The 24763-nt window shown below is 50.2% G+C and overlaps 1 protein-coding gene across 1 annotated transcript; it reads right to left on the bottom strand.

The window, feature by feature from the left end:
- Nucleotides 1-712: 712 nt before the first annotated feature.
- LOC123356643 (zinc finger protein 420-like) lies at nucleotides 713-24476 on the bottom strand. Its single transcript, XM_045000021.1, has 3 exons — nucleotides 24427-24476; nucleotides 15828-15941; nucleotides 713-9200 (listed from the first exon to the last, which is right to left on the bottom strand). The coding sequence occupies exons 1-3, from the start codon at nucleotides 24458-24460 to the stop codon at nucleotides 7471-7473; spliced, it is 1878 nt and encodes a 625-aa protein (XP_044855956.1). The 5' UTR covers nucleotides 24461-24476; the 3' UTR covers nucleotides 713-7470.
- Nucleotides 24477-24763: the final 287 nt, after the last annotated feature.

Here is a 24763-nt window from a genome sequence, read left to right as displayed (position 1 = left end):
ACCAAGGCAGGGTGATAGATGGAACGCAATATCACAGTTTTGGCCCCGTACCATCTTGCAAGGGAGGACCTCACTACTTCTCTAAGGTATTGCAGGCACTTGTGGATCACCAGGGTTGTTTCACGGGGTGGTCACGGAAGGTGAATGACACACGCATCCTCTGGAACACTGGCCTGTTCAGAAAAATGTAAGCAGGGACTTAATTTCCAGACCAGAATATTCCACTGGGGGATGTTGAAATGCCCATAGTGATCCTGGGAGACCCAGCCTACCCCTTACTCCCACGGCTCATGAAGCCTTACACTGGAAACCTTGACAGCAGCAAGGAACACTTCAGTAACAGGGTGAGCAGGTGCAGAATGACCACTCGATGCATGTTTGGCAGATTAAAGGCACGCTGGTTCTGCCATTATGGAACGTTAGATCTCAGGGAGGAAAATATTCCCATGGTCATAGCAGGCTGCTGTATGCTGCATAATATTTGTGAAGCTAAGGGGGAAAAGTTTCCCCAGGGGTGGCGCATCGAGGTGGATCGCCTAGCGGCTGATTTTGAGCAGCCAGATACCAGGGCTATTAGAGGGACACAATGGGAGGGGGCGCTATTTGAATCAGGGAGGATTTGAAGCAGCATTTTGACAATGAGCCCCAGTAATGAGTCTTTCTGTAATAACTTCAGCCAGGCTTTGTGTACTTGTCACCTGGAATGACCCCAGTGCTGGATCTGCTCAGTATTTGGGGAGAGGAAGCTGTGCAGTCCCTGCTGTACTCTAGCTGTGGGAATTTTGATACCTAGGGGCAGATTTCTTGAGGCGTGTGTGAAAAGGGCTACGCTCGGGACACGGTGCAGTGCAGAGCAAAGATCAAGGAGCTGAGACAGGTGTACCGGAAGGCAAGGCTTCGCTCCGGGGCTGTGCTGAAGACCTGCCATTTCTATAAGGAGCTGGATGCCATCCTCAACTGTGACCCCACTGCCACCACCAAGAGCCCTGTGGATACTTCAGCAGGACTGGAGCCGGCAGAAAGTGGACCTAACCCAGAAGGCAAAGTCATTGACGAACAGGGGGAGTTAGACCACGAAGTGGAGCCCATGGCGGGGTCGCCCGGTGATGCATTGTCCGGAGCAGTTCTCCACTCTAGAGGTGTCTAGGCAGTCTCAGCAGTTGCTGAGGAGACCCCTGGTAAATGGTTTTGCTTTGTGAAGTGCAGAGCGGGTTGAGGGCATAGAAATGTAAACGCTTGCCTATGTTCCTGCACGCTGGACACTTCCCTATGCAGCCAAGCATTACAGCGGAACAGGGTGTTGATACACACCGAGATTTCACGTGACTCCTCCAGAAAGATCTCTAGGAAACTTTTCTGGAGGTACTTGCCAATCCTCTGCCAAAGGTTCCTTGACAGAGCGGCTTCATTCCTTCCCCCCTTGAAGGAAATTTTCCCACACCATTCTGCAATCACTTGCACAGGGACCAAAGTGGCACACAGGAAAGCAGCATAGGGACCGGGTTGGAAGTTGCAAGCATGTAGTAGATGTACCTATGCTTCCCTGCTTACTCTCAGGAGCGAGATATCTGCTACAATGACCCCACGGCGCCTGTGGAAAAGGGTGGGGAAAGTTAGAATATTGTCCCTAGTCAACTGCACAGTGACCTTTTCACATTGCTTTTCTCCCCACGTACAACGCTCTCTGCTCCAGGGGTAAACTCACTATGCTTGGCGTGTTCGCTAACCTGTGTGCGTCTCAAGGGTGAGAAAATGATTGGTATGCTACTAGAGGTGTATTTTACTGTACTGTTTCAATGTTGTGTGTATACTTAACAATCATGCTTCTCTGGTTTGTTTGTTGTGCTTCTGCAGATGTGGCCTTCAGAGGCATCTCCTACTCACCGGCGGAGTGCCTCTGCTAGATAAGAAAGCACCCAAGACAGAGCAAGAAGAACATGTTCTGGGAGCTGCAGCAATACTCAGATGCAGAAAAGAGGTAACACCTGAAGTGGAGAAATTGAAAGGCAGGACAGAAAAAATGAGTCCTTCGTTAAGGACACTACTGAGAGGATGATTAAAATTATGGAGGAGCAAACTGAGATGCTGAAGTCCTTCATAATGCTCCAGACTGAGCAAATGTGTTCCTGCCCTCCCCTTCAACACATACCGAACTCTTTCCTATGCCATCCCCAAAATCCACCTGTGAATTCCTTTACGCTTTCTGGGACTTCTCTCTCATTCATTCCTCCCCCACAGACACCTTTTCAAATGAAAGCCGGACTTACACACAGCTCTGAAAGTCAGCCCTTCCCTGGTCCCACCTTTCCCACGAAGCATGTGTGTGTGTGTGTGGGGGGGGGGGGTTGTGGTTTCTGTGCAATAAAAGTTTTTGAATGATAAATAATCTTTGTTTCCTGCAAATTGTGACAGCAGGCAGCAGCAAGAGATACACTAGCAGTTTAATCATTTGCTTACTGGACTCCTAGGCCACAAAAATCACAAAGCGCTTGCTAGCAAAGCTTGATTTCATTAACCACTGCAGTCCCGAGCACGGTAATATACATTACTGCTTCTCATTTTCAAAGTGTTGCCTCAAAGCCTCCCTGATGTGAATTGCCCCTAGTTGTGCCCCTTTAACAGCCCTGGGATCTGGCCGCTCCAAATCAGCAGCCAGGCCATCTGCCTCTGCACTGCACCCCTGAGCAAACTTTTCCCCCCTACCTTCACAAATATTGTGCAACATAGAACAGACGGCTATGACCATGGGAATATTTTCCTCATTGAGGTGTAACCTGCCATAAAGGCATCACCAGCATGCAGTTAATCTGCTAAATGCACATTCCATGGTCATCCCGCACTGAGCCTACTGTTGAAACGCTGCTTACTGCTATCCGGGCTTCCTGTGTACGGTTTTGGGAGCCATGGCATTAAGGGGTATGCCGGGTCTCCCAGGACCACTATGGGCATTTCAACATCCGGGCAGAGACACAGCGGGGGGGAGATGCGTAGGGGAGCGGGACCGGGGCCTGATCCAGGCACGGCCGGGGGAGAGACCCAGCTCCAACTATTGCTGGAGCAGGGCACCCGGCCCTGAATATTCCTGGAGCCCGGACACTGTACACAGATATAACCTGCCACCCATGGTTACTAAAATGCCAAGGGAGTGGAGTAGAGGTGTAGCTGCAGTGAAGGAACCAGGCAATGGCATAGCTGGACCAGCATGCCAGGCTAGTGTGCTATTTTAAGTACAGGCAGACTAGTCCAGGCTGTCATAGCCTATTGATGAAGTGACTTCCTTCCCCAGAGGGGATCAGTCTTGGGGTCATGGTATATCAGTCTCCGTTAGAGACCTTGTTGACATCAAAGGTAAAGGACTTTTACCTTTATCTTGATCTTTAAAATTGATGATTCCACCATACCTCACTTTGCAGTGATTCCCTGAAGTCTCCAGGCAAATCAGGTGTGAAAACTCCTTGGATACACACAATGTGTCCTGAGCCAGTTGAAACGAGGAACACTTTGGACCAAAGTCACTTTGGTAGTCTCACTTCACCTAGAAGTTTCTTAAAGTATTCATTGTAGCAAACCACATGCAGCATGGATGTGAGGTCCCCAAAGTTATCAAAAACAAAAGTTCTGAAGGTTTCCACAGCCTACTCTGAGAGTTAAATGGACGTGCTCTAAGAGCTGGCCTCCTCAAACTGAAAAGGGCCATAGCACCCATGAAAAAAATGGTTGCAAAAAACCCAAAACTTAAAAAAATCAGAAAAGCTACTATCTTGGACCCATCACCAATTTAAATTAAGACACCTCCTGACAGATGGGACATCAAACAAGATGCTGTTTGCAAACAAGAGAACTGGAGATCTCAGCGGCTGTTACAGTATAACTGGGTAAAAGGTTACATAATTTTTTCTCAACAGAAACATTATTTTAAAAGCTTATCAAAAATCCATTTGAAATAGAAATAATTAAAGTCTATACTAGGTCTTTATTTTGATATACACTATTTCTCCTACATACTGCCATATACCAGCCCCTTTTGAGTGAGGTTTTAATTTAGAACTCCTTAGTCCAAAGAGAGTAAATTACATCAACTAAACTGTACAGGAGTAGTCACCTTTCATATACTACCTGGGGGAGGCCGGGGAAAGAAACATAAGAACGGCCATACTGGGTTAGACCAATGGTTCATCTAGCCCAGTATCCTGTCTTCTGACAGTGGCCAATGCCAGATGCTTCGGGGGAATGAACACATGAAATAGCGAGTGATCCATTCTGTGTCATTCATTCCTAGCATCTGACTGTCAAAGGCTTAGCCATCTTGGCTAATAGTCATTGATGGACCGATACTACATAAACTTATCTAATTCTTTTCTGAACCCAGAAAGCTTTCAGTGTTACAAAGTAGTTCAGGTTATTACATAATCAGTCTCTTATTCTGCAATAAACTTTATGTTTAATTCCATTTTCACTGGTAACATATTTGAAGGCTACACAATTTTATCATAGGGGTTAGTTTTCTCTTAATCTCCTTTTCCATCAAGTGACCTTGTGTAAAGTTATGTTTTGTACTAACATAGGTGCCTTCTATTTCTGGGAGCTCATTTATCTCAGGGTCTTCAGACATAAGTGTTGGTGGAAGTCATCTCAAATGTGTTCTCATCATGAGGAAAAACCACGTGTATGCTATTTTCACAATTTTAATCTTTCAAAGTAGCAGGAGGTGGAGAAGCGATGCAAATTCATGAGACCCATGAGCAAAACTGAGAGACAGATCCACAGAATCAGGACTCAACATTCGTCATTCCTGCAGTCTGAGCTTGGGAGTCTGACATTTATTCCCTCATTGTTTTCTCATCACTTGCACAGCATGGAAGTGCTTCTTCTCCCACAAGACAGCCAGACTGGGATCCATAGGGAAGGACTGTCCTCTGAAGGCATCAACTGTTTCTTTCTTTGGCTCATAAAACTTTGGATCCAAATGGTAAAGGACAACTCCCCCATATCTTACCACAGCATCGTTTGAACCATAATCACTGCCACTGGACTAGGAGGTAGTGTTCTAAACATAGATAGTTTACCTGAGCCTAAGGTTACCCTAGTTTCCATCTCTGGGGTAAAAATCAACCACTGGGTTTCTATTATTTCTACTTGAGCTCTACTCTAATTCTTGGCCATGGTCAGGGTAAACTTTACTTCTCTGGAGTAGAATCCTTTACTACATCACAGTAGTCATAGAGTGAGGAATCGCTTCCCCAACCAAGCATGCCCAGTTTATTTATTTAATCTGGTGCCCCAGATATGGGCCTGGTTCACAAGCCGTGTAAGTTACCAAAGGTGGGGTATCTATTAAAAATAGATCTACTGCCGCAGCTAACTCACACTCCCAACGGATTTTTATTTTATACAAATTTGCAGCATCTACAAGGTGTAAACTCAGCAAAAATGCCACTTCCGTTTTCTCCATCTCTGCATAGATAGGAACTGTGTTCTGAAATAATATGCAATGTGCACTTGATTAGGAAAGAGAAATCTTCAGAAGTAACCTCCTGGTAGGCCTGGGCCACAATTCTCTTGCGACCCAAATACATGGGCATTTTGCTTAGTTCTGAGTCACTTACTGTGGAATATTGTCCTCGAATCATCTGAGACAATATTGACCCAAACTATATGATCCCAGTGTTGTTCAATTCCATTCCTTAGTCAGATGTAGAATTTAAAAAATGCGACTGTTTCTCTGATAGCACATCCAATAGCTTTGAGTATTCGCTCCTGACGACTGAATTCCTCTTAAACTTCCTCCATGTCATAATGGAGGAGTGGAAAAAAGACACACACAAAAATAAATTATTGTTTTAGTAAATGGTCATTTGTCTAAAACTCCTCCAAAAACCTGAACTTCATCTTATCATAAAAAACTAATATACAGTTATGTTATCAAATCCCCTCAGGAAAGAGAGAAAAACCCGCAACACACAAGCAAATAAGTATCATATAAAATGAAATTCCAGGGCATCTTACAGCTCATGATGCCAAATTAGAACAGATTTTCCTACTGCACTGTCCTCTGATCCATTCAAACCTTCTTCACTCAGCATCACCTCATTACTATTCAGTCATGCTAGTTACAAAGGTTTTACCATCATCATAATGGGGAAAATCAGCCAACCTTCCCATCTGGAAACACTCCCAGCTCAGCTGGAAAAATCCTAAAACCAACTTTGCCAAAAGACAGAAACAGGGATTAAAGCACAGAAAGATTCATCTGTTTGGGATCCTTTCAAGTTCCCCCTCTAGGTCTGTGACACTCATTTCCAGCCCCGACGAGACTGATTTAGGATCAAAGCCTGATACCTAAGCACAGAGAGCTGAGAACTCACTGCTTCATGTGACACTTTGGGAGCTGGAGGGATAGAACATGGGGAGGAGAAGCTATTGTGGCTCACTCAGAAGCCAATGCTGTTGGAGTAGCGGGAGATTCATGATGGTGATTGGAAAGGAATCCCTCTGACTCATACCATCTCCTCTGGGTATCACAGATGCTGAAATGATCCTTTTTTTCTACCTTTCCTCCTGTCTTTTTGTTACATCTCACTATATTCTAAATAAGAAAACTGGTAGAAAAACTGCCTGCTATTCAGCACCACCACAAACAATGTCAGCACAACTGGGAATAAGAATCTCTTCCCAACCACGAAACACGATGACCAACCACGAAATACGATGACCAACATTCACTTTGCAATGTGATGCTCAGGGTTTGTCCAGACTAGGAAGAGTGATGGAGATCAGGTCAGCACAAGAGGAAAGCTAACCACAACCACCGCACCTGGGTTATGTCCGCCCTGAAAAGATAGTTGTGTTTTTACACCCAGATAGCTGATTTGAGCAACTTAGGCTGTGTCTACATTAGAGACCTTACAGCGGCACAGCTGTACTGATGCAGCCGCGCTGGTGTAAGATCTCTTGTGTAGTCGCTCTATGCTGGCGGGAGAGAGCTCCCCCGTCGACATAATTAAACTACCCGCAACTAGCAGTGGTAGCTATGTGGGCAGGAGAAGCTCTCCCACTGACATAGCGCTGTGCACACTTCCAAATATGCCGGCAAAACTTAAGTTACTCAGGAGTGGTTTTTTTTCACATCCCTGAGCAACACAAGTTTTGCTGACATAAGTGGTAGCATAGACATGGCCCACTCAATCTACAGTTCTGGTGGAGACAGATGTAGCTAGATGAAGTCAACCCTCTCTCTCCCAACTCGGACTGATGGACATTTCTGCCAGGAGGGGGACACACTCCCATAACTCATAAGCCAAAGGAGTTGATAGAAAGGATTGCAGGATTCACCCCAAAGAAAGGTGAACTGCAAAAGGTAGAAGGCGGCAGCCCTACTGAATACAAGTATAGTGTTACTCAGCTGTGTGGACTCTCTGATGTGTGATAATCTGAACCATGACTGAAGCCTTTCTCACACACAGGGCACGACTAGGGCTTCTCTCCTGTGTGGACTCTCTGATGTGAGACAAGCTGTGAGCTATAACTGAAGCCTTTCCCGCACTGAGGGCACCTGTAGGGTCTCTCTCCGGTGTGGATTCTCTGATGTATGATAAGCTCTGAGCTCCGAATGAAGCTTTTCCCGCACTCATGGCAAGTGTAGGGTCTCTCTCCGGTGTGGATTCTCTGATGTATGATGAGCTCTGAGCTCCGATTGAAGCTTTTCCCACACTCCGGGCAGCTATAGGGTGTTTCCCCTGTGTGGATTCTGTGATGTGCGGCAAGGTTCGATCGCCGATTGAAGCTTTTCCCACACTCAGGACATGTGTACGGTTTCTCTCCCGTATGGATTCTCTGATGTGTGATCAGGTTTGAGTGCCAACTGAAGCTTTTCCCGCACTCGGAGCACGTGTAGGGGGTCTCCCCCGTGTGGCTTCTCTGATGCGTGATCATCTGTGAACTATCAGTGAAGCTTTTCCCACACTCTGGGCATGAGTAGGGTCGCTCTCCTGTGTGGACTCTCCGATGTGAGACAAGATGTGAGCTGTACCGGAAGCCTTTCCCGCACTCGGGGCATCTGTAGGGTCTCTCTCCAGTGTGGATTCTCTGGTGCTTACTAAGATCTGAGCTCCGAGTGAAACTTTTCCCGCACTCTGGGCACGGGTAAGGTCTCTCTCCCGTGTGGATTCTCTGATGTCTGATCAGCTCTGAGCTCCGACTGAAGCTTTTCCCGCACTCAAGGCACGTGTAGGGTTTCTCTCCCGTGTGGCTTCTATGATGCATGATAAGGTTTGAGCTCCGACTGAAGCTTTTCCCACACTCAGGACATGTGTACGGTTTCTCTCCCGTGTGGGTTCTCTGATGCGTGATAAGCTGTGAACTATGACTGAAGCTTTTCCCGCACACAGGGCATGAATACGACCTCTCTCCTGTGTGGATTCTCCGATGTGAGACAAGCTGTGATTTGGAACTGAAGCTTTTCCCGCACTCAGGGCATGAATAAGGTTTCTCTCCTGTGTGGATTCTCTGATGCGAGACAAGCTGTGAGCTAGAAGTGAAGCCTTTCCCGCACTCACGGCATGAGTAGGGCCTCTCTCCAGTGTGGATTCTCCGATGTGTGACAAGCTGTGAGCTATAAATGAAGTCTTTCCCACACTCAGTACATCTGTAGGGTCTCTCCCCCGTGTGGATTCTCTGGTGCTTATTAAGCTCTGAGCTCCGAATGAAGCTTTTCTCACACTCACAGCAAGTGTAGGGTCTTTCTCCTGTGTGGATCCTCCTATGTATCATAAGCTCTGAGCTCCGACTGAAGCTTTTCCCACACTCATGGCAAGTGAAGGGTTTCTCCCCAGTGTGGATTCTGTGATGTGTGATAAGGTTTGAGCTGCGACTGAAGCTTTTCCCACACTCGGGGCATGTGTATGGTCTCTCTCCGGTGTGGACTCTCTGATGGATGATAAAGACTGAGTTATGTCTGAAGGTTTTCCCACACTCCAGGCAGATGTAGGGTGCTCCTCCTGCGTTGAGTCTCTCATATCTAATAAGGTCTGAGCCTCTACTGAACTTTTTCTCTGGTCTGTGCTGACTCTCACAGGCGTTTGCCTCTGCACAGCTCCCGGAAACATTCCCTTTGGATCCTTCCGATAACGTCCCATGTGCTTCTACTTGCTCAGCATCATCTTGTTGAGGATTCTCCACCTCATTTACCATCCCATCACCTGCTGGGATAGAGAGAGAAACCAGACACAGGTCACTCCCTTTGCCAGGGAAAAAGGGAACCTCAGAGAGAGGAATGGAAGGAAGGGGGGAACAAACGAAAGTAAGTGATGGAGAGATCAAACAAAGAAAGAGCTCCCCCAAACCTTTCCCCAGAGGAGAGAGACGAGGGGATCAATTCTGGGTCTAAATCTCTACCAAACACTCTGGGAGAAAGTAGACTGGGGAGGGAGCTACTGTCAGGCATGAGTCAGGATACGTAAGAAGCCATAAAAGACGGTTACTCACCGTAGTAACTGTTGTTCTTCGAGATGTGTTGCTCCTATCCATTCCATGTAGGTGTGCGCGCCGCGCGTGCACGGCTTCTCCGGAACATTTTTACCCTAGCAACTCCGGCGGGCCGGCTGGGCGCCCCCTGGAGTGGCGCCGCTATGGCGCCGAATATATACCCCAGCCGGCCCGTCCGCTCCTCAGTTCCTTCTTGCCAGCTACTCCGACAGTGGGGAAGGAGGGCGGGTCTGGAATGGATAGGAGCAACACATCTCGAAGAACACCAGTTACTACAGGTGAGTAACCGTCTTTTCTTCTTCGAGTGATTGCTCCTATGCATTCCATGTAGGTGATTCCCAAGCCTTACCTAGGCGGTGGGGTCGGAGTGAGACGTGGCAGAGCGCAAGACTGCTGAGCCGAAGGCTGCATCGTCTCTAGATTGTTGCACCAACGCGTAGTGGGAAGCGAAGGTGTGAACGGAAGACCAGGTGGCCGCTCTACAGATGTCCTGGATAGGGACATGGGCTAGGAAGGCGGCCAACGAGGCGTGAGCTCTAGTTGAGTGAGCGGTGAGGCGGCATGGTGGCACGCGAGCAAGCTCGTAGCATGTCCGTATGCATGACGTCACCCAGGAGGAAATTCGCTGCGAGGAGACCGGCTCGCCTTTCATGCGGTCGGCAACCGCCACAAACAGTTGGGTCGAACGCCGGAAGGACTTCGTCCGCTCGATATAAAAAGCGAGGGCCCGGCGAACGTCCAGGGTGTGGAGCTGCTGCTCACGGGATGAGGCGTGCGGCTTCGGGAAGAAGACCGGACGGAAGATCTCCTGGTTGAGATGGAAAGCCGACATCACTTTAGGAAGGAAGGCTGGGTGTGGCCGAAGCTGCACCTTGTCACTATGGAAGACGGTATACGGTGGAATGGTCGTCAGGGCGCGGAGCTTAGACACTCGTCTGGCTGATGTAATCGCCACGAGGAAAGCTGTCTTCCAAGAGAGATAAAGCAGAGAGCACGTGGCCAGGGGCTCAAAGGGTGGTCTCATAAGCTGGGCCAGAACCAGATTCAGATCCCACGTTGGAGTAGGACGACGTATCGGCGGGTACAAACGATCGAAGCCCTTAAGGAATCGGGAAACCATTTTGTTGGAGAAGATGGACCGACCACCCATAGAAGGTCGAAACGCCGACACGGCTGCCAGGTGCACCTTCAAGGAGGAGATCGCTAGACCTTGGTCTTTAAGGTACCAGAGGTAGTCCAAGATGGTCGGGATGGGGACTAGGAATGGATTAAGGCCTCGTTGGTCACACCAGATCGCAAAACGTTTCCACTTCGCGAGGTAGGTAGAGCGCGTCGACGGCTTTCTACTTTCGAGCAGGACTCGCTGCACTGCCGCCGAACAGTCCCTCTCTGCGTGGGTCAACCACTCAGGAACCAAGCTGTAAGATGCAGGGACTGCAGGTTCGGGTGACAAAGCCTGCCGAGGTCCTGAGTGATGAGGTCCGGCCATAGCGGGAGGGGAATGGGATCCCGAACCGAGAGCTCGAGCAGCAGGGTGTACCAGTGCTGTCTCGGCCAGGCCGGAGCGACGAGTATTACGCGGGCCCTGTCCCTCCGAAGCTTGAGTAGCACCCGGTGTAAGAGCGGGAACGGAGGGAATGCGTAGAGGAGGTGATCTGTCCATGTGAAGAGGAATGCATCTGACAGGGATCCCGGAGCTCGACCCTGGTACGAGCAGAACCTGTGGCACTTCCTGTTCTCCCTGGAGGCGAACAGGTCTATCTGGGGAAACCCCCACCTCCGGAAAATTGTGTGGGCCACATCTGGGCGTAGGGACCACTCGTGGGAGGTGAACGACCTGCTGAGGTGGTCGGCCAGCGTGTTCTGTACTCCCGGCAGAAAAAACGCTTCTAGGCGAATCGAGTGGGTCACGCAAAAGTCCCACAGGAGCATCGCTTCTTTGCAGAGTAGGGAGGACCGGGCTCCACCCTGCTTGTTCACATAGAACATCGCTGTCGTATTGTCTGTGAACACCGCTACGCAGCGGTCCTGCAGGTGGGACCGAAAGGCGAGACATGCCAAGCGGATCGCTCTCAGCTCCCGGACGTTGATGTGGAGGGAGAGCTCCTGAGCCGACCATAGACCTTGCGTGTGAAGGTCGCCCATGTGAGCACCCCATCCTAGCGCCGAGGCGTCTGTGGTCAGGGTGACCGACGGGCGAGGAAGGCGGAACGGGACCCCTGCGCATACGACCTCCGGGTCTAGCCACCAGTTGAGCGTCTGGAGAGTGGGCTTTGCGACCGTCACCACCATGTCTACGGGGTCGCGATGGGGGCGGTACACCGCTGCCAACCAAATCTGGAATGGGCGAAGGCGCAGCCTCGCGTGCGCGGTCACAAACGTGCACACTGCCATGTGACCCAGTAGGCGTAGGCAGGACCGCACCGTCGTTGTGGGGAAGGCATGCAGGTCCCGTATGATCGAGACTATGGTCTGGTGCTGAGGACGAGGAAGGCAGGCCCTGGCTAAGTTGGAGTCGAGGACCGCTCCTATGAACTCCACTCTTTGCGTTGGAGTCAGGCAGGACTTCTCGGCATTGATAAGGAGGCCTAGTGACCGGAACAGAGACAGTATTTCGGCCACTTGATCCGCTACCAGCTCTTGGGATGGCCCGCGTATCAGCCAGTCGTCGAGGTATGGGTAGACATGTATTCGACGCTGACGGAGGGCTGCGGCAACCACCGCCATGCACTTGGTGAAAACCCTTGGTGCGGTGGACAGGCCGAAGGGCAGTACCGCAAACTGGTAGTGTTCGCCGTTGACCACGAAACGCAGGTAGAGTCTGTGGGGAGGGTAAATTGCCACATGAAAAGTATGCATCCTTCATGTCGAGGGCGGCAAACCAGTCTCCTGGATCCAGGGAAGGGATGATGGTCCCCAGGGTGACCATACGGAACCTGAGCTTGCACAGGTGTCTGTTGAGCTCCCGGAGGTCTAAGATGGGACGAAGACCTCCTTTCGCCTTGGGGATGAGAAAATATCTGGAATAAAATCCCCTGCCCCGCCTGCTGTGCGGAACCTCCTCTATGGCACCCACGCTCAACAGAGTCTGGACCAAGAGGTAAGAGGACTTGCTCGTGAGAGGGGTCCCTGAAGAGGGACGGGGAAGGTGGGTGGGAGGGAGGGGGCGAAATAAACTGAAGGCGGTAGCCGTGCTGGATGGTACTGAGGACCCAGCTGTCCGATGTTATGGAGCACCACGCCTGGAGGAAGTGGGAAAGACGGTCGGAAAATAACGGGGTAGGATCCTGGAGTGAGACTGATGGGCCGTCCCCGGGCGTCCCATCAAAAGGCCTGTTTGGGACCTTGAGGGGCCTTGGAAGGGCCCTGGGCCTGGTTACGCCTGCTCCCCGACGGCTTGCGGCGGTGTAACGCCGTACGGCGACTGTTAAAAGGCCTTGACCTGGCCTGGGTAAAGGGCCGGTAGGGCTGCTGACGGAATGACCTTCTCTGGGTAGCTGGCGTGTGCATGCCCAGAGTACGAATGGCAATCCGGCCATCCTTCAGGGTCTGGATTCTAGAGTCAGTCTTGTCTGAGAAGAGACCCTGGGTGTCAAAAGGGAGGTCCTGGAGGGTGTACTGCACCTCAGGCGGCAAGGTGGAGGACTGCAGCCACGAAATGCGCCTCATAGTCACCCCGGAGGCCACGGTTCTGGCTCCCGAGTCAGCGGAGTCCAGGGCGGCCTGAATTAAGGACCGGGAGGCTCTCCTGCCCTCTTCCAAGAGCGCCGAGAACTCTTGGCGTGAGGCTGGCGGGGTCAGCTCCGAAAACTTCCCCAGGGACACCAAGATGTCAAAGGTGTACCGGGAAAGCAGCGCCATCTGGTTCGCGATTCGGAGCTGAAGACCACCCGCTGAATAGACCTTGCGCCCCAACAGGTCCATGCGCCGTGCCTCCTTAGATTTCGGCGCTGCCGCAGGCTGTCCATGCCGCTCCCGGTCGTTTACCGACTGGACCACCAGAGAGTCCGGAGTTGGGTGCATGTACAAATACTCGTACCCCTTGGGCGGGACCGAGTACTTCCTCTCCACCCCACGTGCCGTGGGGGGGACCGACGACGGCGACTGCCAGATGGTAGTGCTATTCCGCTGTATCGTCCGGATAAAGGGCAGGGCCACCCGCATCGGGGCCTCCGCTCCAATGACATTAGTCACTGGGTCCTCGTCCTCCGGGACCTCCTCGACGGGCAGGTTAATGGCCTTCGCCACCCGGCGGAGAAGGTCCTGGTGTGCCCGTAAATCAATAGGCGGGGGGTCGGTCGTGAATGCCCCCGCCACTGCCTCGTCCGGAGAAGATGACGAGGACCGACCTGGGAGTACCTCGTCAGGAGCCTGCTCCTCCAACGGGTGCTCAGCCGCCACGGAGCCTGGATCTTGAGTCGGATCCTGTGGCAATGTGGTCTCTCCCGTCGGTGATGGGGGCGGCCTGCTGACTGTGGCCTCTGGCTCCCGACGCTGCGCTCCCACCTGCCTCGGGGGAAAGGGAAGCGCTCGAGGGTCATGGTAGTCCCAGGGAACCCAAAAACCCCACTGATGGGGTCCATGTTCCCGGCCTTGGGACTCGGCTCCAAAGTCAGCACCACTGCCCTCGGGAGAAGCGATTGAGGGCTGACGAGAGGGCCAGGGTGGAGCTGAGGCGACACCCAAGTGTGCCTCCGATGCCGGTGGCAGGACTCTGAGCGGTGCCGAGGCTCGGTGCCGGTCATCGCGGTACCGGATCGGAGAGCGGGACCGGCGTGCACTGCGGTGCCGGGAGCTCGACCGGTGCCGGGAGCTCGACCGACGGTGCAGGGAGCTCGAACGGCGTCGGGCGCTCGACCGCGACGGTGACCGACGGCGTCGGGAGCGGCTCCAGGAGTCTCGGTGCCGAGAATGGGCTCTGGAGCCGGATCTCCTGCGGTGCCGGCGACTCGGTGACTGTGATCGAGAGCGGTGCCGGCGACTCGGTGACCGGGAACGGGAGCGGGAACGGCGCCGGGAGTGCGACCGGTACCGCGATGCTGAACGGTACCGGGACTGCGACCGGCGCCGGGACGGGGAGCGGCGCCGCGATGGTGATCGGCGCCGGGATCGGTGTGGTGGTGACCGTCTCCGAGATCGGGACCGAGATTTGGAACGCCGTCCATCCCGTCTGTCGGGGGTTGGGGGCCGTATCATTGCCGGCTTGCCCACCGACTGGACAGCCCGCACCGGCGGTGCCGGGGGCCGGAGGCACGGAGCCTCTGCGAGCTCGACAAGCTCTCTCGCCGTCTCAAACGCCTCAGGCGTGGACGGGAGCTGCAGCTCAACCTCGGCTGGTACCGGGGAGCAGGGTGGTGCCGGACTCGATGGCCTCTGGGGTGCCGGAGTCGGCGGCACCGTGCACGGTTTGTGCACCGCCACAGCCTGAACCGTCTGTATCAGAGGTGGCTGGGCTAACGGCCTTGGAGGATGTTTTGAGGCCGTCTTCGGCGTCTTGAGCTTCCTCGTTGGGGAGAGGGAGCGGTGCCGGGATGTCGGTGCCGGGCGTCGAGAGGCCTCGGTACCGGGGCGGCTCGGTGCCGCCGGTGCGCTGCATGCCGAGGATGACTTCGACGCCGGTGGGGTCGGCACAGGAGGTTGGAGCGAAGCCTGCATGAGGAGCTGCTTCAATCGAGAGTCCCGCTCCTTCCTCGTTCGGGGCTTGAAGGCTGCACAGATCGGGCACTTATCAGTTCTGTGAGACTCCCCGAGGCAGCGCAGGCAGGAGTCGTGCGGGTCACCCACGGGCATATGCCGCTGGCAAGCCGCACAGGGCTTGAATCCCGGTGCCCTGGGCATAAGCCCGCACCGGTTGAGGAAGAAGAGGGGTTAATCCCTCTAATCCCTACTAATACTACAACTAACTAAACTTATTCAATTAAACCAACAACTAAACTAAGTTAACGAACTATGCTAAAGAACGGAGAAAACGCTAGGGCTGTGGAGGTAAAGAAGCACTCCACTGTTCCAACTGGCCGTCACGGGCGGTAAGAAGGAACTGAGGAGCGGACGGGCCGGCTGGGGTATATATTCGGCGCCATAGCGGCACCACTCCAGGGGGCGCCCAGCCGGCCCGCCGGAGTTGCTAGGGTAAAAATGTTCCGGAGAGCCGTGCACGCGCAGCACGCACACCTACATGGAATGCATAGGAGCAATCACTCGAAGAAGAAGTGAAGTTTGCCATGAGGATGCCACACCTCCTGAAAACAATCCTGAACTCAGAGAGCTCACAAAGGCTTAGTAGGAATCTCAAATATTTCCTTAATTCAGGGACAGATTTTGAGTTGGTTTAACTGATTCCTCACCTGTGCAGGTATGTCTCAGGGTCTCTCTTTCCTCAGAGTCCTGGAGGTCTGGGACCCACGGCTCCTCCCCTCGTTCCAGCCAGGAGATCACATCAGGTTTGGAAACTGGAAACCCTGCACAAGTGACAGAAAACGAGCGAGATCAACTGAACTTGTGGGATACTTGTGTCACATTCTGGGGGTGCAATCCAGACCCTCGAAAGGTTGTGTCACCACTTGCCCTGTAATCCTGGGTTCCTCACAATGCTTTGCTGTTGAAGCTCCCAGCCTGGGTCGCTGACAAACAGCCTACCAGCGTGCAGGTCACACCCGGAGTGTTTGTGTCAGGCTCCAGCCCTGGCCCACCAGCCTGTCAGCAACATTCCCCTCCCACTCTGGCCTCCACCAGCCTTGGTTACTATGGGCAGGGTGGCCCCAACACACTCCCCGTCCCAAATTCTCCCCAAAACGTGTGTTCTGCACTGGCCAGCCCTCTCCTGGACAGTTCACATATGACAGGTCCGTTGCCCCCTCAAGGGACCAATAGTCAAGAATTTGCTACTTTAGCTGGAGTTAGCAAACAAACACAACACTGGATTAGTTTTGATTATAAATAAAACAAGTGTATTTAACTACAAAGAGAGAGATTTGAAGTGAGTACAAGTATTAATAGTCAGAAATGGTTACAAGAGAAATAAAGATAAAATGCTTTCTAAAACTTAACAAGCACAACTTCGTTCACGGTAAAATCCTTAGCCGTGTTCCCAGGGTTGACCAAATTGTCAGGTCAGGATCTCCACCAAAGTCAAAGGGCTGGTTCCTTTGTCTTCTTCCCCCCCGCTCCTCTCTTAAACCTAAGAAGTGCCTTGGGGTGTTTTTGCCTCTCACTTTTATAGTCCAGTCACCCTTTGAAGTGGATTCTACTCAGGATTGCCCGTCAAAGCAAAGTTTATACAAACAGCAAAGTTTATTCAAACATTCAAACATGGAGTCTAGCGGTGAAGGTGGAGGCAGGCTCATTCTTCTCCCCTGCATATGCTGAAATGCAGATTTGCCTTGGCTCCTGCCATTTCCCCCTCTTGCTCTCTCAAGGACCCTATTATTTATATGCAAATTGAGGTAAGCACACATTTAGGTTAGACTGGGTTAACAACTTTTGCCTAGTCATGGCTGTGTGGGTTTGAACATCTACTATCATCATCGTGCAGGGGGAATTCATAACTTTACATACAATGTTGTTACAACATTTCACTGAATTATTGACCAGTAAGTTGTTCGTTTTCAAGTGATACTTCACAAGGCATATTTTGCGCAAAGGCTATTACAGTGGTCTGTAGGGTGTGATTACAGGGGTGCTTTCCATCACATCTTGTCACAAAGAAGATTCCATTTAACCCCAGTTAATTTTAAAGGGTAACATCCCCAGGCCAGCTTCCTTTGTTCAAAGCAGCAGGATAGTGAGTATTATCAATCTGTTGGACACTACAGCCCGTGTCTGCCCTGACAATGATTCCTTTGTGCTTTGCATGTGTTATAGCTGAAAGTGTGGCCTTCAGCTCTCCCAGACAAGATGGAGGCAAAAGAGAACATGTGATATGTTTAATGAGATAATGAATGCCTCTGGAACAGTGGACACAGAACATAAGAACGGCCATACTTGGTCAGACCAAATGTCCATCTAGCCCAGTATCTGTCTACCGACAGTGGCCAATGCCAGGTGCCCCAGACGGAGTGAACCTAACAGACAATGATCAAGTGATCTCTCTCCTGCCATCCATCTCCATCCTCTGACAAACAGAGGCTAGGGACACCATCCTTACCCACCCTGGCTAATAGCCATCAATGGACTTAACCACCATGAATTTATCCAGTTCTCTTTTAAACCCTGTTATAGTCCTAGCCTTCACAACCTCCTCAGGCAACGAGTTCCACAGGCTGACTGTGCGCTGCATGAAGAAGAACTTCCTTTTATTTGTTTTAAACCGGCTGCCCATTCATTTCATTTGGTGGCCCCTAGTTCTTATATTATGGGAACAAGTAAATAACTTTTCCTTATTCACTTTCTCTACACCACTCATGATTTTATATACCTCTATCATATCCGCCCTTAGTCTCCTCTTTTGCAAGCTGAAAAGTCCTAGTCTCATTAATCTCTCCTCATATGGGACCCGTTCCAAACACCTAATCATTTTAGTTGCCCTTCTCTGAACCTTTTCTAATGCCAGTATATCTTTTTTGAGATGAGGAGACCACATCTGTACACGGTATTCAAGATGTGGGCGTACCATGGCTTTATAGAAGGGCAATAAGATATTCTCTGTCTTATTCTCTATCCCCTTTTTAATGATTCCTAACATCCTGTTCGTTTTGACTGCCGCTGCACACTGTGAGGACGTCTTCAGAGAACTATCCAAGATGACTCCAAGGTCTCTTTCCTGACTGGCTGTAGCTAAATTAGCCCCCATCATATTGTATGTATAGAATGCATTACTTTACATTTATCCACATTAAATTTCATTTGCCATTTGTTCCCCAATCACTTAGCTTTGTGAGATATTTTTTAAGTTCCTCACAGTCTGCTTTGGTCTTAACTATCTTGAGCAGTTTAGTATTGTCTGCAAACTTTGCCACCTCACTGTTTACCCCTTTGTCCAGATCATTATGAATAAGTTGAATAGGATTGGTCCTAAGACTGACCCTTAGGGAACACCACTAGTTACCCCTCTCCATTCTGAGAATTTACCATTTATTCCTACCCTTTGTTCCCTGTCTTTTAACCAGTTCTCAGTCCATGAAAGGATCTTCCCTCTTATTCCATGACAACTTAATTTACGTAAGAACCTTTGGTGAGGGACCTTGTCAAAGGCTTTCTAGAAATCTAAGTACATTCTGTCCACATGTTTGTTGACCCCTTCAAAGAACTCTAAAAGATTAGTAACATGCGATCTCCCTTTACAGAAACCATGTTGACTTTTGTCCAACATTTTATGTTTTTCTATGTGTCTGACAATTTTATTCTTTACTATTGTTTCAACTAATTTGACCGGCCAAAGAGTGTGGAGGATTGCTCTCAGAAAAAATGGACATGGTGAGCAGATGAGCATACCAGGAGAACGAGCGTGGCACGCCGCAGGAGATGCTGGGGATTCTGAAGGAACAGACAGACATTGAGGCCTCTGGTTGACCTTCGGGAGAAAGCCCCTGAGGTTCGACTCCCTCTTCGGCCCCTGCACAGCAACCTTCCAACATGGCTGTACTTCCCCCTGCTCCACTAGGCGAGGGGGGCACTGCAATATCCCTTCCACTCAGCCCCAGAGGAGGGTGCCAAGAATAACAGCTGCACAGATGCTGATGTATGACAGGCAAGGCCACTGTGCTTTTAAAGAGAAGATGAAGATGTTTTCCCCACTCCCAATTTTATTCCATCATCTTTCCAAGATTTAACTCTTGAACAGATCTTTCAGTGTCTATAGCTGTGTGCAATAAAAGTATGTCTTGAAAATTAAATCATCTTTATTAATTCAAAGCAAGGGGGAAGAGATGTGTATGAGAACAAAACAGCAGTCACAGCAAGTTTCAGATGATGGGTAAGCACGATACAGAATAGCAGCGCCCACTATTGTGGGTCATTACTAAACTGGGGTGTCAAACCCTCCCTGAGACACATTGCTCCACACTGAGCTCTTCTTATAGCCCTGGTATTTGGCTGCTCAAAATTAGCAGATGGGGTGGGGGATGGAGGTGAATCAGCTGTGGAAACTTCTCTCCCTTTGCTTCACGTATAATATGAAGATAACAACAAGCAGCTATAATCATGGGGATTCCTCCCCTTCCACCTCCCCACCGAGGTCTAACCTAGTGAGCAAACTGCACCAGCCACCCTTTGAACAGCAAAGGCACATTCAGCCACCATTCTGCACTTGCTGAACCTATTATTGAACCGATCTTTTCTGTTGCCCAGATGTCCCGCTTCATGAGCCACAGGAATAAGGGGTAGGCCGGGTCTCCCAGTATCACTATTGGCATTACAATGTCACCAAGGCTGTTTTGCACATTTTATTTTATTTTACTTGGTGACTGACTTTGTTCTGTCTGTTACTACTTGGAACCACTTAAATCCTACTTTCTGTTTTTAATAAAATCACTTTTTACTTATTAATGAACTCAAAGTATGTATTAATACCTGGGGGAGCAAACAACTGTGCATCTGTCTCTATCAGTGTTATAGACAGCGAACAATTTATGAGTTTACCCTGCATAAGCTTTATACAGGGTAAAACAGATTGATTTGGGTTTAGATGCCATTGGGAGCTGGGCATCTGAGTGCTAAAGACAAGCACACTTCTGTGAGCTGTTTTCAGGTAAACCTGCAGCTTTGGGGCAAGTAATTCAGACCCTGGGTCTTCGTTGGAGCAGATGGGAGTGTCTGGCTCAGCAAGACAGGGTGCTGGAGGCCTGAGCTGGCAGGGAAAGCAGGAGCAGAGGTAGTCTTGGCACATCAGTTGGCAGCTCCCAGGGGGGTTTCTGTTATCCAACTCGTCACAACCTATTCAGTGTAAAAATTATAACACTCACCCAGAGAAAGAAATGACCTTTGGGGAATAGATCGTCACCTTTTGGGCACCACATTTCAGGCAAGATCTAGATGAACTGGAGAAAGTCCAGAGAAGAGCAACAAAAATGATTAAAGGTCTAGAAAACATGACCTATGAGGGCAAGCTGAAAAAAATGGGTTTGTTTAGTCCGGAGAAGAGAAGACAGAGTGGATATAACAGTTTTCAAGTATATAAAAAGGTTGTTACAAGGAGGAGGGAGATAAATTGTTCTCCTTAACCTGTGAGGAGAGGACAAGAAGCAATGGGCTTAAACTGCAGCAAGGATGGTTTAGGTCGGACATTAGGAAAAACTTCCTAACTGTCAGAGTGTTAAGCACTGGAATAAATTGCCTGGGGAGGCTGTGGAATTTCCATCATTGGATATTTTTAAGAGCAAGTTAGACAAACTTAGTCAGGGATGATTAGATAGCGTGACCAGATGTCCCAATTTTATAGGGAGAGTCCCGAGTTTTGGGTCTTTCATATATAGGCTCTTCTTACCCTCCTCTGCCCCAGTTTTTCACACTTGCTGTCTGGTCGCCCTATGATTAGATAATATTTAGCCCTGCCATGATTGCAAGGGACTGGACTAGATGACCTCTTGAGGTCCCTCCCTGTCCTATGATTCTGTGAAAACAATCCAGTATGTCCTACACATTGCCCAGAGTCACTATTCTTCTTAGAAGGCGATTAATGGCCCTGCCTACGTGGATCGCAGCCACCCCCACGGTGGATTTACCCACTCCAAACTGATTCCCCAATGACTAGTAGCAGTCTGGAGTTGCAAGCTTCCACACAGCGATTGCCACTCACTTCTCCACTGTCAGAGCAGGTCTCATTTTCATGTCCCTGCAATTCAGGGCTGGGGAGAGCTACACACACAGTTCCTGAAAAGTGGCCTTGCACATACGGAAGTTCTGCAGCCACCGCTCGTAATCCCATCCCTGCATAAGGATGCAATCCCACCAGTCAGTGCTTGTTTCTCGGGACCGGAAGCAGCACTCAGCCATGTTCAGCCGCTGGGCGACTGCCGACAGCAACCGGGAACTGTTTCATTCCATGGTTTCAGGCAGTGCTCCTTGAAGGACATGATCTTGTTCTGCGTGGCAGTTCCTCTCTCAGCTCTGGAAATATCCTACAGGACAAGGCATGTGTGGCGTCTGCAACGCTCACCACAACAGTGCACAGCTGAGTGGGGTCCATGTTTCTCTGGAGATGGCATACGCAAGGCTATGCCAGCCTTTTGAAAAAAAGTCGTGAAATACTATGGGCTGCAGATGATATCAGGGGAGGGAGAAATCGGCATCATGGGATGTTGAAGCTGTGTTTCCAGTCACCCCTGTGAGAATGTTTTGGTCCCATGAGGCATTGCAAGCCCTTCCCAAAACCCCCTGCGACGAGTTGCACTGCTCTCTGCATCAGAGCAAGCGCTGCTAGTGAGAACGCACTCCACCGACACAAGGAGTGTGGTGTCGACATGCACAACCAACTTAATAACGCTGGCGGTTGTATGTAGAGTTAAGTTTGTAGTAAAGACATGACTTATGCCTACACTGCAATGTGACACTACCAAGGGTTAGTGGGACCCAAATCTACACAACTTAAACTGCCATCGCAGGGCCTGAGTGTCCACACCGCATATTGAACCTAAGTAATAGGAATTTTTTAGCCCAAGCCCCACCCCAGGGCTCCAGGATCCCAAGTCCAGCTAACTATATCCCAGACTTCCTAGGGCCCTCCGAAAACACGGCCACTCCAGCTCATTGCTCCTAGTGCAATGTGGAAGACGTGACTGTCCACGCCTGCACGTCACAGGAAGTTTTAGAAACCCCCCAACCCATCCTGTTGAGCTGTCATTTTGATCTGCTTGCTCCCAGGAACAGGAGCCAGCAGCATGGAGGAGTCACCACTCAAAGAACTTCTCTTGATTGGGCTTCTGCTCCTGTTTCAGGAAACCAGTGGAGTGTCCCTGAGATGCTGGTGGGCGTTCCAGCGGTATTTTTTGACCCACTGAAGGCACCTGATGGTGTCAATGACAGAGCAGGAGGTTGACGATACAGACATGGAAGACTTGAATTGGCTGATGCTGCTTGTGACTCTTGCTGTAGGATCTGATGCCCCCTACATAGATCAGCACTTCCAGAGCAGGGGAATAATGTACTAGAGAAGGCTCCTATTCCACTGAGGGTGAGTAACGAGCAGAACCTACATAGGCGGAGGGTGAGAGGAAGAAGACGGAACTGTGGAGCGGAGGACCTTTGCACCGAATGAGCTGTCTGCCACAGAACCACACTCTGCAGCATAATGAGAAGAAAATATGTGCACCCAACTCCACGTGGCCACCTCATATATGTCCGTAAGGGTCACGTCATGGAGCGCAGCAGTAGTCGATGTTGGCACTCTCGTGGAATGGGCCCATATCCCACCTGGTTGGGACCATCCTGATAATTGATAGTAGAGCTCAATTCACCCTGAGACCCATTTCGAGATTCTCTGGGTGGATATGGCCTGCCCTTTAATTCTCTCCGCTATGGCAACAAATAGCTGGGGAGATTTCAGGAATGGCTTTGTCCTTTGTAGGTAAAAGACCAGGGCCCTACATATATCAAGGAAGTGAAGCCGCCGTTCCTCATTCAAAGCATGTGATTTCGGAAATCAGGTAGGTGTATGGGTAGGTTGAGCAGGAAGCAGGAAACCACCTTTGGTAGAAATTTGGGATGCAGGCGAAGTGAGACAGCTCTCTACTTGCATTCAGAAATATAGATCATGCGCAGACGGTGTTGTGTGGAGGACTGTACTGTCAGAACAGGTGGATGGGCTCTGTGGGCTATAGGATGTTTCTGAGGAGGTTCATTGGCAAGTGAAAGGAGTCATCTGTCTTTTGACTGAAGAGGCGTGATTCGTCAAAAGGGACAACTTCAATCGTGTTCTGCACTTCTCTGGGGAAACCAGGATTCCCTCCTCATGACAATTCCAGCTGCCAAAATGCACAAGGTTGTGTCTGCTGAATCAACCACAGCCTGAAGCATCGACTTTGCTACCAACTTGCCTTCCTCTAGGACTTGACAGGAATTGGGCACGATCCTGTTGAGGTAGCTTATTTGCCATGTCCACACTGTAAGAAGTGGTACTTGGCCATCACTGCCAGGTAGTTCGAGATCCCGAACTGGAGACCGTCCAAGCAGAAGGTGGCCCTTGTAGGGTAGGGTCTGGGAGCTTTAAATTGTGAGGGTTACATCCTGACTAAATAAAGAAAATGCGTCACCAGGGATGAGGGGACAGCAGAACCTCTGACTTGGACCGGGTGGCAGTGAGAGGGAACTGAAGACACAGGCAAAACCACAAGGCAATGCAAGGGCGCACACGTGACCCCACAGACACTACTACTATAAAAAGCCCTGGCTCTGGGAGCATGGCGCATGCGCATTAGCCTCAGTGGAATTCAATAGGGACCATCGCTCAAAGATCACGGCATTGACAAAACTGTGTAGTGCAGACATAGCCATAGTTAGGTCAGTCTAGCCCCCACTTTAGACACAGCTGGGTCTGTGGAACAATTCTCGGCTGGCCACTTTCAGCTGTAGCACTTGCAGTGTAGATGTGCTTTTAGTTCCAAGAGAGCTCTCTGTGCGAACCCATGACAGCTATGTAACAAAAACACCTCCGATTATAGTAATACTGAGCACAGAGGGAAACTGAGGTATGTACTGGAATCACGGAAATATTACCAACATTCCCACATCCAATGGTCATAGCCCTCGGAGAGAAAGCAAAGTCTAGGGGCTAGATTTTAATGCATCCAATAAGGATAAATTAAATATATATTTTTTTAAATTATTTTTTGTGCCATTGGTCATTTTAAATTTGTGTACATCTAAAAATACTGGGATAGGACATAAGCCGAGGGAGGCAAGACATGGAAACCAGTCTACACATGTATGAGTAGTAAAGGTATAAAGTTATTACTATAGAGGTTCTTTAGAGACCCCACAGCTTCCAATAACCAAAGGGACAGGAATGCTTACCCAGTGAGGCCACATTCTCATAGTTCTCTTCCATGACGTCTCTGTAGAGGGCTCTCTGAGCGGGGTCCAGCAGAGCCCACTCTGACTCAGTGAAATACACAGCCACCTCCTCGAAGGTCACCGGCCCCTGAAAGAGCAAGAGGCCCCCAATTAGTAACTTAGTACAACCCCAGGATTCATGGGAGAGCAGGAACAAGAAAATGGAAGCTCTGAGAGGAACGTGGTTGCACAGTCCCACTCCCACCCTGAGGAGCCAGGAGGCACCAGGTTGAGGGGAGAAAAAGAGAGCCCCTCATCCTGGCCAGTGGGGGCAGGGGTCTTCATATTCAACATACAC

Source organism: Mauremys mutica, chromosome 26 (assembly GCF_020497125.1).
Source record: "Mauremys mutica isolate MM-2020 ecotype Southern chromosome 26, ASM2049712v1, whole genome shotgun sequence".
Taxonomy (NCBI): Eukaryota; Metazoa; Chordata; order Testudines; family Geoemydidae; genus Mauremys; species Mauremys mutica.
This window is presented reverse-complemented; position numbering and strand designations above follow the sequence as displayed.